Source organism: Megalobrama amblycephala, linkage group LG5 (assembly GCF_018812025.1).
Source record: "Megalobrama amblycephala isolate DHTTF-2021 linkage group LG5, ASM1881202v1, whole genome shotgun sequence".
NCBI classification, from domain to species: Eukaryota; Metazoa; Chordata; class Actinopteri; order Cypriniformes; family Xenocyprididae; genus Megalobrama; species Megalobrama amblycephala.
Window position 1 is genome coordinate 24460545 of NC_063048.1, and position 25435 is coordinate 24485979.

At 35.6% G+C, this 25435-nt stretch overlaps 2 protein-coding genes across 3 annotated transcripts; both read right to left on the bottom strand.

The window, feature by feature from the left end:
* Positions 1 to 686: 686 nt before the first annotated feature.
* On the bottom strand, positions 687 to 13717 carry tmem26a (transmembrane protein 26a). The gene is made up of 6 exons (XM_048191433.1): positions 13195 to 13717; positions 8505 to 8601; positions 7599 to 7676; positions 5658 to 5866; positions 2815 to 2894; positions 687 to 1717 (listed from the first exon to the last, which is right to left on the bottom strand). The coding sequence occupies exons 1-6, from the start codon at positions 13383 to 13385 to the stop codon at positions 1416 to 1418; spliced, it is 957 nt and encodes a 318-aa protein (XP_048047390.1). The 5' UTR covers positions 13386 to 13717; the 3' UTR covers positions 687 to 1415.
* A 574-nt stretch (positions 13718 to 14291) lies between these two features.
* LOC125268851 lies at positions 14292 to 24170 on the bottom strand. Of its 2 annotated transcripts, none has more exons than XM_048191431.1 (6): positions 24055 to 24170; positions 23452 to 23502; positions 21142 to 21485; positions 20721 to 21048; positions 15827 to 16120; positions 14292 to 15734 (listed from the first exon to the last, which is right to left on the bottom strand). In XM_048191431.1, the coding sequence occupies exons 2-6, from the start codon at positions 23489 to 23491 to the stop codon at positions 15466 to 15468; spliced, it is 1275 nt and encodes a 424-aa protein (XP_048047388.1). In that variant the 5' UTR covers positions 23492 to 23502; positions 24055 to 24170; the 3' UTR covers positions 14292 to 15465. The 2 variants fall into 2 exon arrangements, with proteins under 2 accessions (XP_048047388.1, XP_048047389.1); XM_048191432.1 differs by lacking the exon at positions 24055 to 24170 and adding an exon at positions 23585 to 23735.
* Between the last annotated feature and the right edge of the window lie 1265 nt (positions 24171 to 25435).

Genomic DNA, 25435 nt, shown 5'->3' on the forward strand with positions numbered 1-25435 from the left:
TAAATGTTTCATTAGCATGTTGCTAATGTACTGTTAAATGTGGTTAAAGTTACCATTGTTTATTACTGTATTCACGGAGACAAGAGAGCCGTCGCTATTTTCAACACTTGCAGTCTGTATAATTCATAAACACAACTTCATTCTTTATAAATCTCTTCAACAGTGTGTAATGTTAGCTTTAGCCACGGAGCACCATCAAACTCATTCAGAATCAAATGTAATACATCCAAATAAATACTATACTTACATGATCCGATGTATGCAAGCAGCATGCATGACGAACATCTTGTAAAGATCCATTTTGAGGGTTATATTAGCTGTGTAAACTGTGTTTATGCTGTTCAAGGCAAGCGCGAGCTTTGGGGGAGGGGGAGCACGAGAATTAAAGGGGCCGCAACCTATATATCGGTGCATAGTTAATGATGCCCCAAAATAGGCAGTTAAAAAAAATGAATAAAAAAAAATCTATGGGGTATTTTGAGCTGAAACTTCACAGACACATTCAAGGGAAACACCTTAGACTTATATTACATCTTTTAAAAAGAAGTTCTAGGGCACCTTTAATACAAACTATAATAGTATCTCAACTGGGTCTGTTTATCCTTCCTTCATTCATTTCTTTTTTCTTTTTTTTTTTATATTGAAAGCAGAAAAATTAGCAAACGACAAAAAAAAAAAAAAAAAGATTTCTGCTTGATTCTTCATTTTTACCTTCAGGAGTAGAAAATGAATAAACAGCTTGAATATTCTACATGTGGGGGGGAACGAAACACCCCTTTCCACTGATTAGTCAACCAAAGATCAAAACGTGCCATTATCAGTTGTTCCTCAGTATCTGTTCCTTCGCAACAGAATAACAGTACTCCAAGTGTAAACAGGGCCTTGCATTTGATCGATCGGATCACAAGTGGACACGACGCTAAATGCAGGTGTAAACAGGGTCTAAAATGTTTTGATCTTTTTGATCCACTTCCAGAGGTAGTCAAAAACGCATTCAACCAGATTGCTTTCATAGTGTAAATGTTCATGTGGTCGAATGCGTTCGAACAGCCACAAAAGAGAGAAGGGTCCGTCTATGTCACACCTCTGCAAGTTACACCTACTACTACAAGTTATGCCTCCCGTTAAGTAACAAGCATGGAATAAAACAATATTTTGCAGTAAATTATTTTGTTTTATGAATAAAATGTTTGTTAGGGGTTACTTATAATGCTTTCGGATTTTATGAAGTATGAAATAACAGCTACTAAATAGATACTAAAATAACACTGCCTAGCACTGGATTGTGGCCCCCTCGGGTTTAAAAACACCTGGTATAAGCAAACCATCAAGCACAGTTGCATAAGTACATTAACAATGCATAAGTACATTAAAGAAGTTAAATGTTCATTTTAAACTTCTTTTCTTTTTTTCCTTCAGACTGAGGGAGAGGTAGATGATGATGGTGGTGGTGGTCTAAAGTCTTGACAGATGACAATGAGCCTGTAGAGGTTGAGGACGACCACTAGGAAGTTCTTGATAGCAAAGAAGACCAACATCTGGTGGAACACATCAAAGAATATCATCACAATAAGACGCACCACAAGAAAAGGGCCGTCCTGGATAAACAAACTCTCCACGATGTTCCAAATATCTGTACTGTGTCTTGACAAGAGTAAGTTGCAACAGCCTTCTCCAGCCTTGGGCTCATCTGGGTTCTGTGGCCGAGATGTCACAACTGTAATATACATAAAAGAGAGAAACAAAAGCTGTGGTTTCAAACTTTGTATTCATCAAAGAATCCTGAAAAAATTATTTCCACAAAATACTAAGCAGCGCAACTGTTTTCAACAATAAGAAGAAATGTTTCTTTGAGCACCAAATCAGCTTATTAGAATGATTTCTGAAGGATCATGTGACACGCCAGTCGGCAGTAATGAAAATTCTGCTGAAAATTAAACTTTACCAACCCAGGAACAAATTAAATTTTAAGATATATGAAAAAAAGGACATTTGGTGGAAATGCAGTAATTATGTCATCATGTTCTGTATAGTTCATGTTGTCTCTATTTTAATAAAAAGTTACTTTGTAAAAATGTTTATTTTCAGTAAAGTTGAAGTTGCTTTTACTAGAGTTTAAATGGTGGTCTCTTCAGTTTTGGCATAGGGCCACTATGACATTCTTTTGCTTGAAATCAATGACTATAAATGTTTTTTACCCTTTTTTTTCTTTTAATGAGTGATTTTAATCCATTATGTGTTTGGAAAAGAAAGTTATGTGCCTTTCTGGGTGTTTACAGAAAACAAAACAAAATGTATTTGATTTTACTGACATAATTTTAAAGAGCAGCTGAGCATTGTAAGTTTGCAGAAATGAAAAGTCAGCTGCGCTTAAGGAAAAGGGTTCAAAAGATCCAAGAAAATCCACCCTTTCTTCTTTCTATGGGGTTTGGTAATAAATACATGTACTGTAGCTGCCAAAACTCTCATTCCTCAAAGGGAAACACACATTGAGCATACCTAAACTAAAACACATGCTTTTGGTCTACAAATGACTAAAGCGCTGTTACACTACTCTGAGTTGCAACCCAAACCTCTAGTTTGTGTGAGATCCAAGGGTAAGAAAAATACTTTTGATGGAGCAGGATGAAAGATTCATGATATCTGAGCGTCAAACTGAACTTACACAGGACAGCAGGGTTCTCATCCAGTCACTTGAGGCATCCTGAACCATTTTATAAGTCATTTTCTGTTTATCAAAGCAATATCTGTGACGTTTGATGGTGGGATGTTAAAGAAGCACATGCTAACACAGTTAAACATGTTATCACAAACCTGCCAGGTGCAAAGGAAACTGCAACATACTCCACGTCCACACTGCCAAGATTATATACACCAACTGATGGTTCTTCTCCCTATAACACAAAGTGAAGAATGTGTTATGCAGATGAGCACAAACAATGTACTAGCAGTTATATGTGAGTCTATCTTCTAACTTAAAAATCAGTAGGAAATTCTGATTGGCCTAACAGGGAGCAGATTCTCAGCCCTATTCTCATGAAACGGGTCATTTGTGTTCACATGACTACTGATATCACTGACGGGAAAAAACAAAGATCCTGAACGTAGTCATATATTATTGATTCAAATGTATTTAGTATGTAATGCAAAACTTTTATAGTTTTATTTTTAAATCAGAACAGCAGCTGACTTACATGTCATCCAATAAATAAATAACATATACTACTTTGTCTGTTTGTTTGTTTTTCCCCTAAAATGATTTCCCTAAGATTTAATAATCTTTCAAATGATTAAATGAAACAATTAAAAAAATGCTGATCTTTTCAGGCACAAATGGCATCAGAGAATGGACTGGAAACACAGCATTGAGCACACAATGCACCCAACATCCGTTTTAATAGGATGAAGTCAGCTAAAATGGACTATCAGGTAGGGCTGCACGATTAATTGCACGAGATTGTCATGCGTGTCTCATCAGTAAAGCCGGTTCTGTGATTAGCGGTAAATGTCCATCACCTGCTTTCAAATGGAGCGGCACTTAATATACAGAGCCGTAGTTCGCGGACAAGCTACGCAATATCGCGTTCATAATCGCAGATGAATCGCTTTCGATTACGAACGCGATATTGCGTAGCTTGTCCGCGAACTACGGCTCTGTATATTAAGTGCCGCTCCATTTGAAAGCAGGTGATGGACATTTACCGTTAATCACAGAACCGGCTTTACTGACGAGACACGCATGACAAAAGCATGCGATTAATCGTGCAGCCCTACTATCAGGTAAAATGGGCCAAATAAGGTTGTAGCATCTCTTTATATTTTTCTTGCTGACATGTAATAATAGTTTTGACTGATCTGAGTTTTATAAGGGGGCAGAGCAGAGTTTTACATGAAGCTTGTCAGAGAAATTGTGAGGAAAGTGAGCCTGACATAGTAAATTTCATTCATCACTAATAAGGGTACTAAAGCAATTATAAGTAAACTTACCAACAAAGTAAATGTTTATGAACAATGTTTTGACATGCTCTTTCAAATAAAAAAGTTTAGTTTAAAAAAGAAACTTCAATGTTTGTGAAAAAGGTCATTTTAGTTTAAAAAAGTTTGTAAGCTAAAATGGGCCACAATTTTCAGCTAAAATGGGCTGCATACACACACACTTTTACACAGAAATTGAGGGTGAAAATAGGTTTTCCATACAAAATCTTAACAGTCTTTTAAAAGAAAATGCATTGCAGACAGTATGGCAGGAGGACAAGCAAAGGAAGGAAACAGAGAGATAAGGAGAGAGAAGAGAAAGGGAAAGAAAGGAAGATGTCCTATAGCTACAGGAAATATTAAAGTGATTTTTTGTTTTTTGTGTCAAAGATGTTGTAATGTTTGACAGATATTTGACAAGCGTACACACATACATGCACACAAAAGACACCAATGCACCCACTAATTTCTAATTGCATGTTTTAATGAAATATTTGTTCAACTTTCTATTTAATGAAATAAATTTATAGTGTTGTTGCTATGGCACACTAAAGACAATAGTGTCAATTTACTGTTAAAAATAAAATTATTTTAGCCAAAATTACCTGTATTGATCTCATTGTTTTATATTGGCCCATTTTAACTGAACAGCTGGCCCATTTTACCTGAATGTTGTGCCGTGGCTCAAGAAGGGACCTGCTGATACTCTAACTCTCCTAATTTTAAAACAATTATACTTTTTCACATTTAAAAAAAAAATATATATATATATATATATATATATATATATATATTTAAGAGACCCATGCTAATTTGTAAAAATATCATTAGATCTCATGCATAGCTTATTTGATGGTATTATAAGCAATTTACCAAATTTACCAAAATGTGGCCCATTTTAGCTGACTTCCCCCTTACGTTTTAATATACTTTAAAATGTAATTTATTGTTATTAAGGCAAAGCTGAATTTATAGCAGCCATTACTTCAGTCTTCAGTGTCACATGATTCTTTAAAAATTTAAAAATTCTAATATACTGATTTGGTGCTCAACATTATGACAGTTGAAAACAGTTGAAAGTGTTTAATATTTTTGTGGAAATGGTGATATATTTTTTTCAGGATTCTTTGATGAATAGGAATTTCAAAAGAACAGTTTGAAACAGAAATATCTGGGTAACACTTTACAATAAGGTCTCATTCGTTAACATTAGTTAATGTATTAACTAACAATGAGCAATACATTTGTTACAGTATTTTTTCATCTTTGTTAATATTAGTTAATAAAAATACAGTTGTTCACTGTTTGTTCATGTTAGTTCACAGTGCATTAATTAATGTTAACAAATACAATTTTTGATTTTAATAATGTATGAGTAAAATTTGAAATTAATATGAACTAAGATTAATAAATGCCGTAGAAGTATTATTCATTCTTAATTCATGTTAACTACAGTAGTTAACTAATGTTAACTAATAAAAACTTGTAAAGTGTTACCAATATTTGTAACATTATAAATGTCTTTAGTCATTTTTGATCAATTCAATACATCCTTGATGAATGAAAGTATTAACTTCTTAAAAAAAAAAACTAAATTTGAATGGTAGTGCACATCAACAATAGTATATGAACTGGCATTCATTTAAGCTTTTGTCTATTGACTAAGAACAGGAAGTACCCACTTGACATCAGAGAGTGTTTCACTAGTGAATTCCAGAATGTCTGCTGCCGTGCCAACAAAGATGAGCAAAAGCTGAGACAGCTCGTCACGCGTTACTCCTCCCCCTAGTGGGAGGAGCCACTTTCCAAGAATGAGAAGAATAAGCAGAACTTGATGAAGAGCGAGAATCCAGTCATTTGGACAGACGGAGGTGAGCATGCGCTCCAGGTGCTGAAAGACACAACACAATATTATTGTCAGGTTTTGTCTGTGTTTGAGTTAGGTTTCACTGTTTCTAAATCAGTTTCCTTTGTCTGTGTTCATACCATGGTTTTTGATTTGCCCTCATGTGTCACACCTGTGTTTAATTAATTACAAGGTTTCATCCCTAGTGTTTATCCATTTTTATATAGAGGGTATGCACGTGACGTCACCGTCGACCGTTAGGACTGCGGTTACGCACGCTGAGTGGCAAAAGACTGAGCAGCAGCATTGGTTTTCAGCGTGAATGTCGCGAAAAACACACAAAACACATTCAAAACGGGAAAGAGCTTTGCGGCTGACTGTACAAATAGATTTGACACAAACCCTGAGGTATATATTTAAAAACTAGAGAAAGCAACAGAAAAAGAAGCAAATGGATCACTGCAAGTCACAGAACTATATGTTTTAGGGCTGGACAATATGACGATATAACATTGATATAAATAATTAAGCAGATTTAAACCTAACTTACCGATATTGTAGTTATATAAAATATTCACAGCCAGATTTGCTTTATGTATTTCCCCAGCGTCAAATCAGGCACATATAAATGTCAGGAAACACGACTCCTGGCTGCATGTCAATATCCATGGATTAGGTTTATTTGACAAGTTGTAAGAAACACTTTCGAGTCCAACCTTTAGGGTAATTCGTTAGTTTTACTCGCGTTTTCGCCGTTTCTCCTAGTTACGCAGCAGGTTCTTTTGCCACTCAGTCCAGCTGAGGGAGCGCGTTTTCGGCGGGAAAGTGACGTCGATGCATACCCTCTATAGCCCTCATTTTCAGTTAGTCTTTGTCAGATCTCATCTAATATATGTGATTGTTCTGTTTACTGTGTTTATTATCTTGCAATTCTGAGTAGTGTTATTTTGAGTTTTTTAAAGAAAACTGCTTGCAAATAGATCCTGCATTTATTTTCTGTTTTTATTGCAACCCTTGCTGACAATTATAGATTCAGATACTTATAAATTGCTAAATACTTCACACCACTGAAAATACAGAGAAATAGTCTCTTCAATCCCAAGAAACAGAATTAACACATGAGAGAATGCCACCATGAATCTCACATGGGTATGAATCATATTAGTAAAAACAAGGATTCAGCACTTTGGTACTTAGATTCAGAGTGCAAGTACTTTGGATAAAAGCATCAGCTAAATGGATCATTTGTATTTTGTTCAAGATCAAATTTGCAAATGAATGAGAAGGAAAGCAAGGACCCGCAGAGAGTTGATAATAAGGTCCAATAATAACACTATTTCATCATAGAATTGGAGGCAGAATGAATAACCAGTATAATAAAGACTTCTTGCTAGAGCCTTTAAATTCCCATAAATGTCGACATGCATTTTGGACATCCTCCATGAAACATAACAATGGCAACGTTTAAAAGAACTCCCACCAAAACCAGAGCAGAAGGAGATGGGATGGCTGGGGTGTCCATGTTAGTGATATATCATGATTTCTTCTATTTAAATCTTAAGTAATGTTATATTTTCATTCTAGAGAAAGACAGAGGAAGTGAAAAAGGACAGACAAAGGGATCCATTTAGAATTCTGCATTCTGAGGAAAACTGTCACAAACTGGAAGCACATGTGATAGATTACAGTCATTTCATTAGTCATAATTTAACAGTATTACAATAAACCATGAATTAAAAACCTAAATAAACAAACACATAATAAGTATCTAGATTACCTTTAGTGTTTCATTAACCATAGTGCCATTTGAAGGCAATATGCTCTTGACATTATCCCAAGAGTCCAGTTTCCTACACTGCCAGACACAAAAATTACAGAGTTTAATGAGAGGAGAAAGACACTCAGAATATCATATTATATTAAATATGAGCATAATAAACTACAATAACTTCACAACAACATATATACAGGGACAGTCCTCCTACAAATGAAAAAAAGAAGATATTTTGAAGAATGTTGATAACCAAACAGTTTTTGGTTCTCATTGACCTTTGACATACTGTATGAACAAAAAAATATAGTGGAAGTAAATGGGAACTGAAACTTATCAACATTCTTCAAAATATCTTCTTTTGTGTTTAGCAGGAAAAAGGGTTGGAACGACATGAGAGTGAGTTAATGATGACACATTTTTCATTTTGGGAAAATAAAGGTGCGCTAAGTGATCCTGGGCGGAGTAACTTCCTGTTGATGTTCGAAGTGTTGAACATCAACAGGATGTTCAACACCCTCCTCCCCCCCTCCCCTCCGTGCTTCCTGAAACAGTCATGAACGCGCATTTAAAATAATTCTTGTCGGTTATTGGCTGGAGCATGTTTATTATGTTTCGTGGTCCAGGCTGCACCAGTTTGTTTTTATTGCCGTTTTCGGAGCTTGTAGCGACTACAGAGACCGCGTTTTTTACAGTGTGTTCAGGGGACAGGCAGCTAGCGGATAGTGAGGAGATGTTTGCTGTATGTGACAAAAAATGTTTTGGCCTAAAAACACGTGACATCGCTTAGAGCACCTTTAAAATTGTTGTCCTCACTCAAAAATTAATCACAATTTTTTTTTAGGTGAACTGTCCCTTTAAGAGAAAAACAAGTCAAAATTTCACTGAAAGAATGGCTATATAGAATAATACCTGAGGGTCACTGGCTTTGTTTTCCTGATGATGCAACTCTAGAATCCATATGGACGGAATAATGCTGATGAGGAACAATAGGATGGCTGGAGAAAACCTGAAAGATGACCGAAGATGGTTGCATCATTTTTACGGAACATACACAAAAACACTTACAGAAAATTAACTGGGATGATGTTGTCTATTGTGTCTATTGTATAAGTTTCTTTCAAGGGAACTAGGGTTAAGGTCATTGCTGAAGACCACTCAGATTTTACTAGACTAGTGTTAATTTAATTGAAATCTATGACGAAAAATGTTCTTTGACAACATGACTAACTAAAAGAGGAATTTTGAGAGAAGATTCTTGTTTTACCAGTTTTCATGATGAATATTTATCGTATTTACATGATAAATAGCCTATTATAAATCAGTACTCTAGATCAGGTCAAATAAACCATGTGTATGGGCTTAGGTGAAAGTGCATTAATTCTGATCAAATGTAAAAATAAATTTCTCAAATGACAACAATTGTTATGCTAATAATTTTAAGCAAATAACAATTGTGATTATCAATTTATGCAGCATGACGAAAACGCTAACACTTTAGAATACTGTTCCGTCATTACTGAATAACTACACAGGAACAAACACACTATTAACATTCTAGTTACTACTATTAACTAGATAGATAGAAACTCTGATTAATGAATTAGTAACAGTGCTCAGTTGAATGTGGTTTTTCACCATAAGCTAATCAATAACTATTTTTTTCATACACTATATACAGGTTCATAATTAATGTGACTAATGCAAAATGTAAATTAATTCTAAAGTGAAGATCATGGTAACCCACAAGTAATGACTCTAGTATTACCAAATCCTTTAAAAGGAATATATTATTCGGATCAGTATTATAAGAGAAAAGCATGATAACTCCCTAATACTGACTGAAGTCATTGTAAGCTTTTGAGGGTTTTCTAATGTTTTGGATAGTAATGACTCAAGTGTTACAACATCCTTCTAAAGGATTTACTAATTATGAGTAGTTCCTTCTGAAAGATATAGTAAGACTTGCATCATTACTATCCAATACTTTGCAAAAACCTCAAAAGCTTAAAATGATTTCAGTCATTAGTTATCATGTTTTTCACTTCAGAATACTGATCCAAATAATTAGTAGTTCCTTCTGAAGGATGTAGCAACACGTGGGTTACCATTACCTTAACTTTAGAATTAAATATACATTATGCATTATTCATTTAATTATGAACCTAGTTCTTAATAGTCCTCTGGGAGGTATGGGAAAAAAAACATATAACATTCAACCTAGCACTATTACTTACTAATTCATTAATCAGAGTTTCTTGTTACTAGTTAGGGTGAAGTCAGCTAAAATGGGCCAAATAAGGTTGTAGCGACAAATCTCTTTAAATTTTTACTGTATTGTTGCTTCAACACTTGTTGACGTACAAACCCGATTCCAAAAAAGTTGGGACACTGTACAAATTGTGAATAAAAAAGGAATGCAATAATTTACAAATCTCATAAACTTATATTTTATTCACAATAGAATATAGATATATCAAATGTTGAAAGTGAGACATTTTGAAATATCATGCCAAATGTTGTCTCATTTTGGATTTCATGAGAACTACACATTCCCAAAAAGTTGGGACAGGTAGCAATAAGAGACCGGAAAAAGTTAAATGTACATATAAGGAACGATTTCATGAGAACTACACATTCCCAAAAAGTTGGGACAGGTAGCAATAAGAGACCGGAAAAAGTTAAATGTACATATAAGGAACAGCTGGTGGACCAATTTGCAACTTATTAGGTCAATTGGCAACATGATTGGGTATAAAAAGAGCCTCTCAGAGTGGCAGTGTCTCTCAGAAGTCAAGATGGGCAGAGGATCACCAATTCCCCCAATGCTGTGGCGAAAAATAGTGGAGCAATATCAGAAAGGAGTTTCTCAGAGAAAATTTGCAAAGAGTTTGAAGTTATCATCATCTACAGTGCATAATATCATTCAAAGATTCAGAGAATCTGGAACAATCTCTGCGTAAGGGTCAAGGCCGGAAAACCATACTGGATGCCCGTGATCTTCGGGCCCTTAGACGGCACTGCATCACATACAGGAATGCTACTGTAATGGAAATCACAACATGGGCTCAGGAATACTTCCAGAAAACATTGTCAGTGAACACAATCCACCGTGCCATTCGCCGTTGCCGGCTAAAACTCTATAGGTCAAAAAAGAAGCCATATTTAAACATGATCCAGAAGCGCAGGCGTTTTCTCTGGGCCAAGGCTCATTTAAAATGGACTGTGGCAAAGTGGAAAACTGTTCTGTGGTCAGACGGATCAAAATTTGAAGTTTGAACTGTGACGCCATGTCATTCGGACTAAAGAGGACAAGGACAACCCAATTTGTTACCAAGTTGTTATCAGCGCTCAGCTGCATACACACACACTTTTACACAGAAATTGAGGGTGAAAATAGGTTTATAGGCCTAGATGTATCCATACACAATCTTAACAGTCATTTAAAAGAAATTACATTGCAGACAGTATGGCAGGAGGACAAGCAAAGGAAGGAAACAGAGAGATAAGAAAAGAGAAGAGAAAGGGAAAGAAAGGAAGATGTCAGTACAGTACAATGTTAAGACCTATAGCTACAGGAAATGTTAAAGTGATTTTTGTGTGTGTGTGTGTGTGTCAAAGATGTTCTAACGTTTGACAGATATTTGACAAGCGTACACACATACATGCGCATAAAAGACACCAATGCACAGAAACACACACCTGTTCAACATGATCAGTTAATTTTTAATTACAGTTTTTAATGAAATATTCGTTCAACTTTCTATTTAATGAAATGAGTTTATAGTGTTGTTGCTATGGCACACTAAAGACAATAGTGTCAATTTACTGTTAAATATAAAATGATTTCAGCCAAAATTACCAGTGTTGATCTCATTTTTTTTATAATGGCCCATTTTAACTGAACAGCTGGCCCATTTTACCTGAATGTTGTGCCGTGGCTCAAGAAGGGACCTGCTGATACTCTAACTCTCATAATTTTAAAACAATTATACTTTTTCACATTTAAAAAAAATATATATATTTAAGAGACCCATGATAATTTGTAAAAATATCATTAGATCTCATGCATAGTTTATTTGATGGTACTATAAGTCATTTGCCAAAACGTGGCCCATTTTAGCTGACTTTACCTTAATAGTAGTTACAAGAGTGTTAATATTGTGTAACTCATTTGTTCCTGTGTAGTTATTCATTAATGACAGAACATTATTCTAAAGTGTTACCACTAAAACTAGACTTAAAAGATTAGTTCACGTTCAAATGAAAATTACCCCAAGCTTTTCTCACCCTCAAGCCACCCTAGGTGTATATGACTTTCTTCTTTCTGATGAACACAATCAGAGATATATTTATAAATATCCTGACTCATCCGAGCTTTATAATGGCAGAGAATGGGACCAGCGAGTATAAGCTGCTAAAAGTGCTTCCATCCACATCCATCCATACATCATAAACATGTGCTCCACATGGCTCCGGGGGGTTAATAAATTCAATCTGAAGCGAAGCGATGCATTTGTGTAAAAAAAAAAAAAAAAAATCCATATTTACATACATGAAGTAAAATATCTAGCTTCCACCAGACCGCCCTCCATAATTCAAGTTACGTAGAAAGTGTAAACTGGCGTCGCGTCAGTTACACTTTTTCCATAAGTTGAATAGGGAAGGCGTAGGACGTGACGTAAGCGTTTTGAACTGCAAGAGTTTTACACTTTCTTCATACGCTGAATACGGAAGGTGGTCTGGTGGTCCATGGTAGAAGCTATTTTACTTCATAACTTAAATATGGCTCTTTTTTTTACACAAACGCATTGCTTCACTTCTGAAAGCCTTTATTAACCCCCCGGAGCCGTGTGGAGTACGTTTATGATGGATGGATGTGGATGGAAGCACTTTCTTCAGCTCATACTTATTGATCCCGCTCACTGCCATTATAAAGCTCGGATGCCTCAGGATATTTATAAAAATATCTCCAAGATTGTTCATCAGAATGAAGAAAGTCATATACACCTAGGATGGCTTGAGGGTGAGTAAAGACACTACTGGTGTGCATTTTGCGAAAAAACAATGGCACTGACATATTTTAAGATATGTCAGTGCAAGTTGCTTTTAGTTAAAACAGTTCAAACATGCATTTTAGTCTGGGACAAGGCTTAAGCAGGGGTTAGTCGACTAAAACATGACTAAACAAAAACAGGACAAGGTTGACTAAATATGATAAAAAGCTAAAAAGTACATTTGACACAGGACTAATTGTCAGCTATAGAAAAATAGCTGACAAAATTAACCCTATTTTCAGTCACATCCTTCATTCTCAGTAACAATAGGTCTAGCAGGATGTTGGGTCAAGGGGAGGGAGGGAGGAATGTCTATAACTTTTTAGGAACATTTAATTAAAAATATAACCGAAACCTGAGAACAGCAATTGTCTACTAAAGAAGTAAAATAAAAGCCACATAAACACAAATATTCAGCTCTAAATATATTGAGCAGAAGTTATTTGCATCGAGTGTAAATCCATCCAGCAGAAAATACTGTTGGGAAGATCAGTGTCTGTCAGTACTGTAAAGCGTGTATAATAATGTTTGAAAGTGTCACTCACCATTTGTAGTCTTGCCCTTTCCTACGTCTTAGAGTGAAGATCATCTCCACGACCAGAGGAAGGTAAAGGACAGTCAGTAACCAGTACATATTGTCATTTTTCACCGTTTTTACTCTCCAGACGCCGATGAGAGAGACCAGAATGAAGAAGGATCTGGTTATGATCGCGCACACGAATTTAACTAAAATCATCTTAAAGACAATAGTGTCCCGGGTTTGTGGGATAAAGTGCGCTTGTAGAGAGTCCAGTTGAGTCTCCAGTTTGTGCTGAATCCTCCCACTAGCGTCAGTGTGTGAAATCACTTAGTTGCAGTGGTGAAATGTTTGTCCTGAAGACACTGCTGGAGGACCCCTGAAAGATTTTGTATACAAAACCTTGCAATTTAAAAGCAGGCTACGTTTGTTGGATATCTGGAGGCTGTTTATTTACAGTTTAGCAAAGTTTTTTTTTCTTTTTTTCCTCCAAGTAACGCTTACTGCAGAGCCAAATGACAGGGCTGGGAAAAACTTTTTCAGTGACAAAGGAAACATGTGAAACTTTATGTGACCGATAGAGGTCAGCATTAACTAAGTATTAATATGGGTCAGTAAAGTACACATATTTGTATTGTTTTCTTTTAAATTACGGTAAAATAAGATTATTTAACTATAAACATTTAGCAGTGTGGGAGATATCGTGTGAGTTTAGTTTATTATTGTTGACATCGAACACGGAAACCTGCACTGTATGTACAACGTAAACAGCTTAGGAGACTGACAAAGAGACAAAATTGTTGAAAAAGTAATTATTTTTGTTTGGTTTTTGCACACAAAAAGTATTCTTGTCACTTCATAACATTAAGGTTGAAGCACTGTAGTCACATGGACTATTTTAACAATGTTTTTACTACTTTTCTGGACTTTGAATGTGGTAATTAGGCTACATTGCTTTCTGTAAGGGATACAAAAAAAAAAAAAAACTCTCAGATTTCATCAAAAACATCTTAATTTGTTTTCCAAAGATGAACAAATGTCATGGGTTTGGAATGACATGAGGGTGAGTAATGTTAATTACTGACAGAAATGTCATTTTTCAGTGAACTTACCCTTTAACTGCTTATTTAGAATGTAAGGGGACAAACTGAAGATTTCAAGCAGGTCACAGCCAAACAGAGGTTAAATGTCATTCATGTAAGGGTTAGATTTTGAATGATAAGCATGGAGATGTTGTAAGTTATGGGATGTTGAGGGAGACCAACGTATGAAGATGAACCAGAAAGTGTACATGTATGATAAAAAAAAATGGGAGGCCTTTTGATAATCTAATCATTTTTTTATCCAATCAATGTTCAAAGTTGTCAAGGCTCATCTCATAAACAACCACTAGAAAAGCAAAATACCATTAATTTATTACAGTCAATCCATTATCCATAATTTACTAGACAAATATGATCTACACAAAATCTTTTAAAATCACGAGAAATCAATCCAGTCATATACTGATTTTTTTTAACTTCTGTCTTAAAATATTGCTATCAGTCAAATCTTGTCTGTAGCATAATTTGCCTTTTCAGTGCTTTAAGGTTTAATGAGAACAATGCAGTGAATATTGCATTATGTCAAAATTACAACACAACATCAATGACAGTTCAGTACAGATTACATTACATACTATATATACATTATATATACTGTATCATCAGTCATTTCACATATAAAATATGTGAGAAGTTATATGTCCAAATAATAATTAGAAGAAGAATGTGCTTATAGGGCACAATAGAGAATAAACATGTACATTCATTTAGCAAACATGACAAATGGTGAATGCTATAATAGTAACATTATAGGTGCTGCAATACAAAGCTAAATTTACTGATGTTTTTTAATGTAATATTTCAGGATAATTCAGCTAATAAAACAGTAGTTCAAAGACAAAGTAAAAAAAAAATGAAACAATTCATCTGGCAACCTCTAGCGAAAGTTTGCTGTTATTATAATCTTTTCAGTTTTAAAGCTGCCAAACCATTGCACCATATTACAGGCTACATCCTGGTATTTCATAAAACCTTATACATGACAACGGTATCTATAAAGTAGATAAAATATTTATACTATATTGTAGAAAGCACTACAACAGATCATTTGTGTACCTTCTAAGAATAAAAATTACTTAAAAAAGTGTACACTTACATTGTATAGCAATATATATTTATATAGACACTGTTTTTAATTTGTTTAGACATTTCATTATGAAACACTGATTTTAAATAACATATTTGAGAGAAGAAAACTATATGACTGCACTTTTTTTGGAGCTGACAGAGCCTTGAGTGATGACTTCTATAAACTGCAGAGGCTGCATTTCTGACTCTTTCTCTGCTCCCTTTTCCCTGTTTTTTTCTGTCCCATGTTCTGGGATTCTGTTTATCTGTCGTTGTTTATGACACACATATCCAGAATATGCTGAAGTTACTACAAGAAACAACAGACTTCCCCCCAATGCTGCAGCTGCTAATGGACTTAAAGGTCCATCAAAAGTGACCTTCCCAGGTCCAGGTCCTTCAAAAAGAAAAAGGCAATATTCGGTGAGATACAGAAGCCAGATTTAGTAAAAATCAAGATACTGTACTCTGTCTTGTTCTTCAACATACCAACTCTGCAGAGATGAACATTCACCACATTTCTGGTCCTGCTAGTGCCTTTTTCACTCACAATGAATGTGCCAGAGTCAGCTAATGTAATATTTCTTAGGATGAGAGAGTTGTTTTGTAGCAGTGTGCGGTTACAGTAATGCCTGGCACATGTTAACTGACGTTTCTCTACTTCACATACAGGAACAGTGTAGTTCTCACCATCTGGCAGAAAGCTCAGCATCACTGGAGACTCATTGGGAAGTGGGAGTTGAAACTGTGACCCAGACGTTATGTTTACTCTGGACATTTGCTCTGACAGGAAGAGAAGGAATTTTATTAAGTATAAATTCACTAACAAGATTATTTTATAACAAAGTGAACGCATAAGTGCAGTATTTGCTAAACAATGCTTTATATGCAGTTGACACAAAACCAAATCCAAAAGTCTTTAATGAACACAGAGAATAACACTCAGAAGAATATAGCACACTACACAATAACCGACAAAGGAAATAACCAAGCCGGGAGTAAAAATACACTGAGAACTAGACGAGACACAGCTGGGGATAATCGGTAATTATAGAAACAAACATAACTCTGGAAACTGAAACGAGGTTACTCAAGGAAACAAAACAGAATATCAATTACAGCAGTATGGTTGCTGTTATCTAAAACTATTAAAAAGCTTTTTCGATATTTGAAATAAAGCTGAAATACAATAATCTAAATATTAGATAAAAAACTAAAACAAAAATAAGTTTACACTGAAACACTAAAATGACTAAAACTGAAATAAAAATAAAATAGAAATTTATGAAAATGACAAAAGCACAAAAACTTAAACTAAAATTGAAAATATAAAAATAAAAGCTAATACAAAATATTAAATACTAAAATAACAATGTTGAAAAGTGTAAGAGAAATATTTTTTCAATTAATGTCACTTATACATGATTTTGTTTTTAAATTACATGTTAGAGATTACAGAGATTTCCTTACACAACTTTCATTCATGATTGATACATTTTGTTTTTGACATATATACAAATATATGTGTGCAAAATTGCAAATCATAATTTTTATTCTATGTACTGAAAGCAGACTCTCTACTTTTATTGCTACTCAATATATGATACTTTTGACGGAGGGATAAGGGGATGAGGACAAAGTAATTGTTCCTATGTTAAAAGGTTAGTTCACCCAAAAATGAAATTTCTGTCATTAATTACTCACCCTCATGTCGTTCCACATCAGTAAGCCTGATGTGAAACCTTCATTCATCTTTGGAACACAAAATAAGACATTTTTGATGAAATCCGAGGGTTTTTTTTATTCCCCCATTGAAAGTAACGTAGTTACTAGGGGTGCAACGGTTCAAATCGCTCACGGTTCGGTTCGTATCACGGTTTTAGGGTCACGGTTTCAGTACGGTTCGGTATGTGCTATGTTTAGGGAAAATAGGACTACTGTCAAATAAAAATAAAGAAAATAAGAACAAACAATCAAACTACAAGCAACATCACAAAGAAGTACAATAAAGCAAATATTCAAATAAAATAAACAGTGCTTTTCAGTTTTTTTCAGGTATCTAAGTAGTTTTCATGTACAGAAAATTGATAAATTAATATAAAATAACACTGCATATTATCTTTACTGTATAAAATAAATAAAGATTTATCATTATTGAAGTTACAAAAACGATTCAGTCAAGAGCAGTGAGTGATTTCTTTGTTATTTGTTGTTTGATTTAACATTAAGCGCAGGAATAGTTTTTTTTCCCTATTAGACATGCACGATCCAGTACACTGTTACACATGCGCTGTCTTTCTCGTTTAATATACGTTCACTTAAGACATAACCGACTATGTTTGCTAGGATACTCGCCAAGACAGGCATGCAGACATAATTTTTGTATGAATTTGTCCGCTGAAGCGCAAGACATGAAAGAGAACTCAGTATTTGCGCGCTGACTGAAATAAGCGTGTGCGCGCTTCGGATGAACGCACACACAAATCTTCTCACAGCGCGTGCGAGTTCTCTTTCGCGTCTTATTCTTGAAGGTTTAAGTCAGCAAGTCTTAAATGAGTTTAGTTTAAACACAGATAGCGACGTGTGCTTCTCATGTCTCACCTGCGCTCGCGCGCTATCAACACCCGGGTGATGACGGCGTAAATGACTGGACATTAGAGTGACTGTTTTGTCCACGCTTTTTGATTATCGTTGTTGTAACGTTTTGCGCATCCATCGCCTGAAACATACGTTATCTGAACTCTGTCTGTCTGTTTTCCACGTTGCTATTTTAAACAAACCATATTAACCAATAGATGCGTCGTCATTCGAGATGGACCGCGGTGCAAGTGCGTACCGAACCGTAAGTGGAGAACCGTACGGTTCGATTTTTTACCGAGAACCGTTGCACCCCTAGTAGTTACCACATTCAAGGTCCAGAAAAGTAGCAAAGACATTGTTAAAATAAGCAATGTGACTCATTATTGGCCATCACATGCATGCATCGTGCTGCTCACGTGAACAGCGTCTGCCAATACAGTGTCGGTGTTCTGACATCGAACACGGAAACCTGCACTGTATATACAACGTAAACAGCTTAGGAGACTGACAAAGAGACAAAATTGTTGAAAAAAGTAATTATTTTTGTTTTGTTTTTGCACACAAAAAGTATTCTTGTCACTTCATAACATTAAGGTTGAACCACTGTAGTCACATGGACTATTTTAACAATGTTTTTACTACTTTTCTGGATTTAAAATGTGGTAATTACATTGCTTTTTATAAGGGATAAAAAAAACCTCTCAGATTTCATCAAAAACATCTTAATTTGTTTTCCAAAGATGAACAAATGTCATGGGTTTGGAATGACATGAGGGTGAGTAACGTTAATTACTGACAGAAATGTCATTTTTCAGTGAACTAACCCTTTAACTGCTTATTTAGAATGTAAGGGGACAAACTGAAGATTTCAAGCAGGTCACAGCCAAACAGAGGTTAAATGTCATTCATGTAAGGGTTAGATTTTGAATGATAAGCATGGAGATGTTGTAAGTTATGGGATGTTGAGGGAGACCAACGTATGAAGATGAACCAGAAAGTGTGATAAAAGAAAGTGGGAGGCCTTTTGATAATCTAATCATTTTTTTATCCAATCAATTTTCAAAGTTGTCAAGGCTGCGTGTATTTTAAATCCCAAGTATAATGCGTGACGCAGAATAAACTTTAATGAACAGAGAACGCAAAACCACTACATCTTCACCATAAACGATAACAGGGAACAGAACTGAGAATACTGAAGGCTTCAATACACAGAGGGAATGTCATTAACAGAACAGTCAGGAAACAGGTGAGACACCAAACAGAAACCATGACAACTGATCTTTAAAGGTGCCCTAGAACTTTTTTTTAAAAGATGTAATATAAGTCTAAGGTGTCCCCTGAATGTGTCTGTGAAGTTTCAGCTCAAAATACCCCATAGATTTTTTTAAATTCATTTTTTTAACTGCCTATTTTGGGGCATAATTAAAAATGAGCCGATTCAGGGTGTGTGGCCCTTTAAATCTCGTGCTCCACGCCCCAAGAGCTCGTGCTTGCCTTAAACAACATAAAAAAAGTTCAAACAGCTAATATAACCCTCAAAATGGATCTTTACAAAGTGTTCGTCATGCAGCATGTCTAATCGCATAAGTATGGTATTTATTTGGATGTTTACATTGATTCTGAATGAGTTTGAGGCTGTGTTCCGTGGCTAACGGCTAATGCTACACTGTTGGAGAGATTTATAAAGAATGAAGTTGTGTTTATGCATTATACAGACTGCAAGTGTTTAAAAATGAAAATAGCGACGGCTCTTGTCTCCGTGAATACAGTAAGAAACGATGGTAACTTTAACCACATTTAACAGTACATTAGCAACATGTTAACGAAACATTTTAATGACAATTTACAAATATCACTAAAAATATCATGTTATCATGAATCATGTCAGTTATTATTGCTCCATCTGCCATTTTTTGCTATTGTCCTTGCTTGCTTACCTAGTCTGTTGATTCAGCTGTGCAGATCCAGACGTTCTGCCCTTGTCTAATGCCTTTCATATTGTTGGGAACATGGGCTGGCATATGCAAATATTAGGGGCGTACACCCCAACTGTTACGTAACAGTCGGTGTTATGTTGAGATTCGCCTGTTCTTCGGAGGTCTTTTAAACAAATGAGATTTATATAAGAAGGAGGAAACAATGGAGTTTGAGACTCACTGTATGTCTTTTCCATGTTCTGAACTCTTGTTATTTAACTATGCCTAGGTAAATTAAATTTTTGAATCTAGGGCACCTTTAACTAGAACAGGCTAACAGAGACAAAAAATTAAACTGAACAAGAATAAAACTAAACAAGACAGTCTTTTTACTGAATAAATACTCTGTTTTACTTACTCCAGGCTGTAAAAAATTGAATAGTATAAATAGTTATAGTATAAAATACATTATCCAGCAGTTGTCTCTTGCATTCTGTTTTTTATTTCTCTGTATCCATGATTATTTTCGCTCCACCCTTATCCGAATGCTTAATTGTTATGGTAGAATCTGACCGTAGAGACTTTAATGCCTTCTTCTCTCCTGGGCTCAGATTAAGTTTTTGTACCCTAGTGGTTTTCTCACTGGCTTCTTCAACTAGGCAACAAAATGTCTCCACAGAGTGATTTCTATGTTTAGGTGAGGTAAATCTACTCTTAGGTTTAAAATGGACAATATCAGGTGATATCACTTTTTTTGCACCTTTTTTTCTTTAATAGGGATGCAATTTTACAGGTAAATTTCCACCACAAAAAATTAAGGAAATCTGTGTGAAAGGGGTTAATGTCTTTAAAATAAATGCTTCAGGTAGCACTTGAGCAATATTTACCTGTGACAGTAAGATTTATGATTGTAGAGGGTCTGATGTCATCATTTTTCTTAAAGAAGCACACGTAGTAGCCCTGATCTTCTAGGCTGAGTGTCATTGAAAATAAGAGACATGTCGCCATGGATGATTCTGTCCTTTGGAACTGACACTCTGCCCTCAAACACTGGATCCACATACAGAGATCCAGATTTCCACTGAAGCACCACCTGAGTCCATCTCTTCCATTGCACAAATGCAGCCTCTGAGCCTGACCAATCACCATAGCCGAAACAAGATAAAATGACCCTCTGTCCTGACTCAACAAACAGAGCACTTTGAGATCTGGGGACTAAAAAAAAGATGGAAAGTGCAAGTATGAGAAATGATTATGAAATATACTTTGAGAAAAGCATTATGACACTTCATCAGGTTAACCTTTCACCTCAAGGTCAACCTCTCCAAGAGCCACTTCCTGTCCCTCTTGAGTCAGCACATATCTGTATCGGCCGCTGTCACTGAACTCTGTACGAGGAATAGAAAGAGAGAAATCTCCGTTCCTGAGGCCTTCTGCAGAAAGATATGTTCTGTTGATATATCTGCTGCCCTGGGTGATTCTGCCACGCTGAAATCGCACAACCAGATGTTCTCCAGTGAACCACTGGATGTCCAGAAGATCTGCTGATATATCTCGGTGCTTACTGTCCTGGCAGGGAAGAGTGACTGAACTACCAAGCTGAGTGTCACCTTGATGGGCCAGCACCACGACCAGCTTCTCTGAAATTAATACTGAAAAATATTTACATTTGTGTTTTAAGCTCTGTGCCAATTAAATCACACAACATTAATATAATCTGAGTCCCACTAGAGCTTTTTTTATTTTTTTCCTAACACATATTTTAGTAATCATCATAAATTAGGTACTATTCAAAGCTTAAATACTCAAACTTCATCCTGTGAAAACCGTTTTGAAATTGGACTTTGCTTTACCATGGAAATTATACTTTAAAGGGATAGTTTACCCAAAAATGAAAATTTGATGTTTATCTGCTTTCCCCCAGAGCATCCAAGATGTAGGTGACTTTGTTTCTTCAGTAGAACACAAATGATGATTTTTAGCTTCAACCGTTGCCGTCTGTCAGCCGTATAATGCACGTCAATGGGAACTTCGTCTATAAGAGTAAAAAAAACATGCACAGACAAATCCAAATTAAACCCTGCGGCTCGTGATGACACATTGATGTCCTAAGACACGAAACGATCGGCTTGTGCGAGAAACCGAACAGTATTTATATAATTTTTTACATCTAATACACCACTATGTCCAACTGCTTTGAGCATCCAGTGTGTGCGAGACATCACTTCTGTTGTCAGAGCGCGTTCAGACCTCACCAACCGGATGTGCAAGGCAGTTGGACATAGTGGTGTTTTAGAGGTAAAAAATAATATAAATACTTATAGACGAAGTTCCTATTGACGCATTATACGACTGACAGACGGCAACGGTTGGAGTTAAAAATCATCATTTGTGTTCTACTGAAGAAACAAAGTCACCTACATCTTGATGCCTGAGGGGTAAGCAGATAAACATCAAATTTTCATTTTTGGGTGAACAATCCCTTTAAAGGGATAGTTCACCCAAAAAAGGGCCTTCCCCAGCCTTACACACACTCCGCCTATATGCTTAATGTTGAATAAATGATGATTATTGATTTTATAGCAATTTTAGAGTCCAAATTATTTAGTAAAATAGGTCTGTAACATCCAAATAATTCATGAATTACAATCATTTCAGTGTGGATAGTGCATTTTCACATATGTTCAAAAAGGGGGAGACAGTTAAAGGTGATAAAGAGGATCTTTTCGTCGACTGAGAAACCAAAGACTGTTACTGAGTTTTTGAAATGAGCGCATGCGTAAGAACAACCCCCCCTTCCTTTCGAGGGAACGCCTCCCAAAATTCGTGCACAAGTATTGGAACACGAGTGTTTACCACCGGCATTCGCTGTGTCGTGTTTTTTGGATTCATTATGTCGGACTCACCGCAGGTAACTCATAATCTGCAGTTGTTACTCCTGACAAAAACATTGCATGCGGCGCCTGTGGAGTGTGGAAAGTTACTGGAGAGCGCAGCCGCGCTCGTCTCTCACAAGGAACGTCATGGCAGTGATTGACAAGCCAGAGGGCCAATCCGCGCACGTCTCTCGCAAGGAATGTCACGGCAGTGATTGACAAGCCAGAGGGCCAATCGTTTATGCGATGATCGCGTAAACGATTGGCTGATGTTTTTAAGGCCCTACCTCGTGCACAGATGATGTATATTAATATTATTCCTTTCAGTGCACCTAATAAATAGTGTTTTATCAGTTAGTAAAGACATTTTCAAGTAATATTGCAAAAATGTATAAAACAAAACATCCTCTTTAGCAACTTAACTTTAGCAATCTATATCAAGCAATTCATTAACACACTGTAAAAAAGTTGCTGACTTACATTTTTATTAAGTACAATCAACCTATATAAGTCAACAACTCACTTCAAAAATTAGTTGAATCTTGTATAACATACAAAATGTTGAAAACTGTTTAGCTAACTTATTGTGATGAGTTAAAGCAAAGTCCCTTAAAAGTATTAGAAAGTCTTTGGTAGCCTAATATAAAATGTCGTCATGACTTCTAAGGTCTTTGGAATTTATCTTAATATTTGCATCTTATAGTAAAGAAAGAAAGAAAAAAATAAGCTTTTGTAAACTCACAAGCCACAGAGAGAAAGATGCATAGTATGACATTCGCCATCACCCATAAACCTGTGGCAAAGAAGAAAGCATCATTACACACCTCAGAATTAAACCCAATAGTATTTCATTCTGTTAAAGCAATTAATGGTACCTATTCAGGTTTAGAGATTCTATACTGTACATTTGTAAACCTTGGACGAAATCAACTCTTGACAAGCACGTGAACCGTTTTAATAACTGCCTGTCCATCTGTGTATTGTCGACAAGAAAATCTGCTGTTTTGATTCCCTCAAAGATACAAAAGCAAAAACAAAAGTCTCTTCACTCCAATTAACGTGCTTGATGTAGGCGACCGCCTACTTGTATTGCATCAGTTCTAGCTAGCCGAGCGCGTGACAATAACAAAGGTGTTGTATGGACAGGGGTTTTGGATATGTTAAAAGGTTATCTGAATTATTAATTTAAAGCGAGCTTCTGTAGGTTAGCGAGCTTCAACATACTTTCAGTTTATAGATGATTTGACAAAGAGCCAAATTTACATACAAGGCTACTTTACTTAAGATTATATTGTTTTATGAGTAAAAGAGTGACATTAAAAATAATAAGAACGCATTTACTTACATAGCGTGTATGTTGCGTTTTTGGTTGGTTGGACGCTTCCTCTTGTTCTTATTTAATGACATTAAATTGAGTAGCTTCTGCACAGGTGCACACCTAACGATTTTCTTGTTTACAATAGAAAGACAAAATTATTTTGTCTTGTTTCACGCTCCTCCTGCTAATTTATTATTCACCAATAGGGAAAAAGGGGAATATCTCAAGAGGGCTGAGAGAAAGGGGAAATAACAGACTTTTCCCTTGGTACGTATTGTTTTTTTCAAATGCTTACACACAAAATCCTTACTTGTCACACAATCATGAAAGAGGAGCTTTAGGTTTTTAATAACTGTGTATATCCAAAAATAGAATATTATGGCAAAGGTGTTTGCAACGTAAGACAAATATTTGCTTTTGAGATGTGTTTGCGATATTTTGAATGCAGTGCTTAATTTCTTGGATTTGTGTGTAAAGTTTTGAAAAAAAAAAAGGCAAAGTTTTGAAAATGTGTGTAAGCAGTTGAAAAAAAACTGCAATATGAACAATTTCATTTTTTTTCTCTTTGTGAAGATCAGGAGAATTTTTGAAAAAGAATATTCAGATGAAGGTTTTGGTCATTTTATATATTTGTTGTGCATTAACCAGAATATTGATTTAATATAATTCTTTGAATTTTTTGTTTATTTTATGTATATATTGCTTTGTACAACATACCTGCAAGTATATATTTGGACAGCTAGACAAAAGTAGTAAAAATCTATAAACTCTATAAATATGTAAAGCTTAAACTAAAGTATAAAAATGCATGGATGATTGGGAAAAAATTGATTGTTGAAGAAAAATGATCTCAAAGATTGGTGGGTACACATAAACACACAGTATAGTCTCATTCTGAAGGATGATCTTTATTGAACAGTCACATTTTGGTTTTCATAAACATGGCAACAAGAAAAACAAAAATATTTACTGAACATGTCTGTCAGTTTGAGGCACATTCACACAGCAAGAACTTGATTTGGGTGCATGAGTCGCTTGACCTGTGCATGAGTCCAAAGTTTGAACTATTGTTTTCTACAGAGTAAGATTAGAGTAAGTTGATCCAAAAAAGTCAGTGTTTTTATTTTCATCCCTTCTTCTCTATTGAAGTTCACAGAGGTAGGACAGACTTCCTCTGCCAAAAGACAAATTCTTGAGCTAAGTAAATGGGAGCTTCTTATCAGTCAAACACTCGCATCTCCAGCTGACACACAGCACACTCTAGTCTAATCAGCTCACACACTTACATACACATTTATAAACAAAACATGCCAACACACACACTCCCAGAGAACTAATCAGAACTCACTGGATTTTCCCCCCCACTGCTACGGTTTAAAAGTTTGGGTGTAGTAATTAACATTAAGAA